Source organism: Acyrthosiphon pisum, unplaced genomic scaffold (genome assembly GCF_005508785.2).
Source record: "Acyrthosiphon pisum isolate AL4f unplaced genomic scaffold, pea_aphid_22Mar2018_4r6ur Scaffold_20958;HRSCAF=22638, whole genome shotgun sequence".
Classification (NCBI taxonomy): Eukaryota; Metazoa; Arthropoda; class Insecta; order Hemiptera; family Aphididae; genus Acyrthosiphon; species Acyrthosiphon pisum.
The window spans coordinates 1-1619 of record NW_021770371.1 but is presented as its reverse complement, the minus strand read 5'-3'; the positions used below and the strand labels follow the sequence as shown (position 1 = coordinate 1619).

The following is a 1619-nucleotide window of genomic DNA, read 5'->3' as shown; positions in this document are numbered from 1 at the left end:
CCCCCCCCCCCCCCCTCCACAATATTTTTTTATATCATATAAGCAATAAACACTTCTCAATACAAGTACACAATATTGTATACAATAAAATAAATAATAACAAAATATGTAGGTACATTTAAACATTAACTTTATTGGTACTACGTAGGTCCTAGATACTACATAACGAATTACAATAAAATATCCACTCTACGTGGTCTTAATGCTAATTCATTAAGCATTCAGGGTCAACTTTGACATTTCTATGAACAGCCAACATAGCAAGACCATTTAATCGATTCTGCGGAACAAAAAAATAAATCTCTAGTCTCTACCACAGAAAGTATATTATGAAAAATATTGAATATATTTTAATTGAGATTCAAACCTCAGACATTGTGTTTCTTAAATATGTTTTCACTCTTTTCAGAGTTGAAAACATACGTTCTGGCGATGATGTTGACACTGGTAATGTGCATAGAACTTAAAGGAGAAAATAAATATTGGGGTAGATATCTTTATTACAAATATCTAGTGCCTCAAGACCAGTGTTGAGACCAGATAAGTAAAAATTATCTAGATATAGATAAAAGATTATTGCTCTAATATTATCTAGATTAAGATAAGATAGCATGTATTTAAATTATCTCAGATAAGATAAAATACAAACAAAATTTATCTAGATAAAAAAAAGATGAAAATTTAAAATATGTTTAAAATAGTTTAATTTAACCAACAATTAAATTTATATTTTATCGTGGAAAATTAATATATCTACCAATAATTGAAATCTTAAGATTAGGAATACAGATTTTTTAAACATAACCTAAATAATGACCATCAATATTCCACAATTTTCTTAATATATGTTTACCCATTGGTCATTCTTACTTACATAATTTAAAAGATTAATATAAGTATAATTTGTGTTTTGATCGTGTTTTACTATATACATTATGACTATTTTCTATTTGACATTTATAAAATGGACTCCATAGATGAGTTGCATGCATACAGGGCGCTCAAAAAAATTTTTTTTTTCGATTTACTTATATTATCTAGATAATTACTAAAAAGATAACGATTTTTTTATCTTAGATAACCCCTAGATACCTATCCACATTTTCATCTAGATAAGATAAAATATAAATAAATATTATCTAGATGAAATATCTAGATAAATTTATCTAGATAAGTCTCAACACTGCTCAAGACCGGTGTTAGGTATTCTTTCAGATCTTTGTATCTTGGTTCGCCGAAGTTTTAATTCAACCAAAGAATCATTAGACACCATTGGGGAATACAATTTAATTAATTCAGTAAATTCAACTTCATCTTTTTCAGTAAGCTCATGTTTAGAAAATAAGCATTCAAATCCTATAGAATGGTTAAATCAAATAATTAATTAATTAAAATGTTACAAAATTTTCAAATCAAAGTGCAAAGAAATTCCAATTTTATAATAATTGTACCACATTGTACCACAGTACCAGTAGTACCACACTACCTATAGTAGAAATATAACCACCCACACCTACCTAAAACTAGTAAAACTTATAATTATTTTTAAACATTTTTCATATTGTGCTAATAAATATGCCCAACAAATGTTTTGTTCCCGCATGCAAGTCTGGTTACTT

The 1619-nt window shown here is 27.1% G+C and overlaps 1 protein-coding gene across 1 annotated transcript in view; it reads right to left on the bottom strand.

Annotated features, from left to right (window-relative positions):
• Positions 1 to 376, bottom strand: part of LOC107882421 (zinc finger MYM-type protein 1-like) — a 1371-nt gene extending 995 nt beyond the window's left edge. The window contains exons 1-2 of the mRNA XM_029492144.1: positions 368 to 376; positions 233 to 280 (exon numbers count right to left, since the gene is read on the bottom strand). Of these exons, the coding sequence (XP_029348004.1) occupies positions 233 to 280; positions 368 to 376 (57 nt within the window). The remainder of the gene's footprint in view (positions 1 to 232; positions 281 to 367) is intronic.
• Positions 377 to 1619: the final 1243 nt, after the last annotated feature.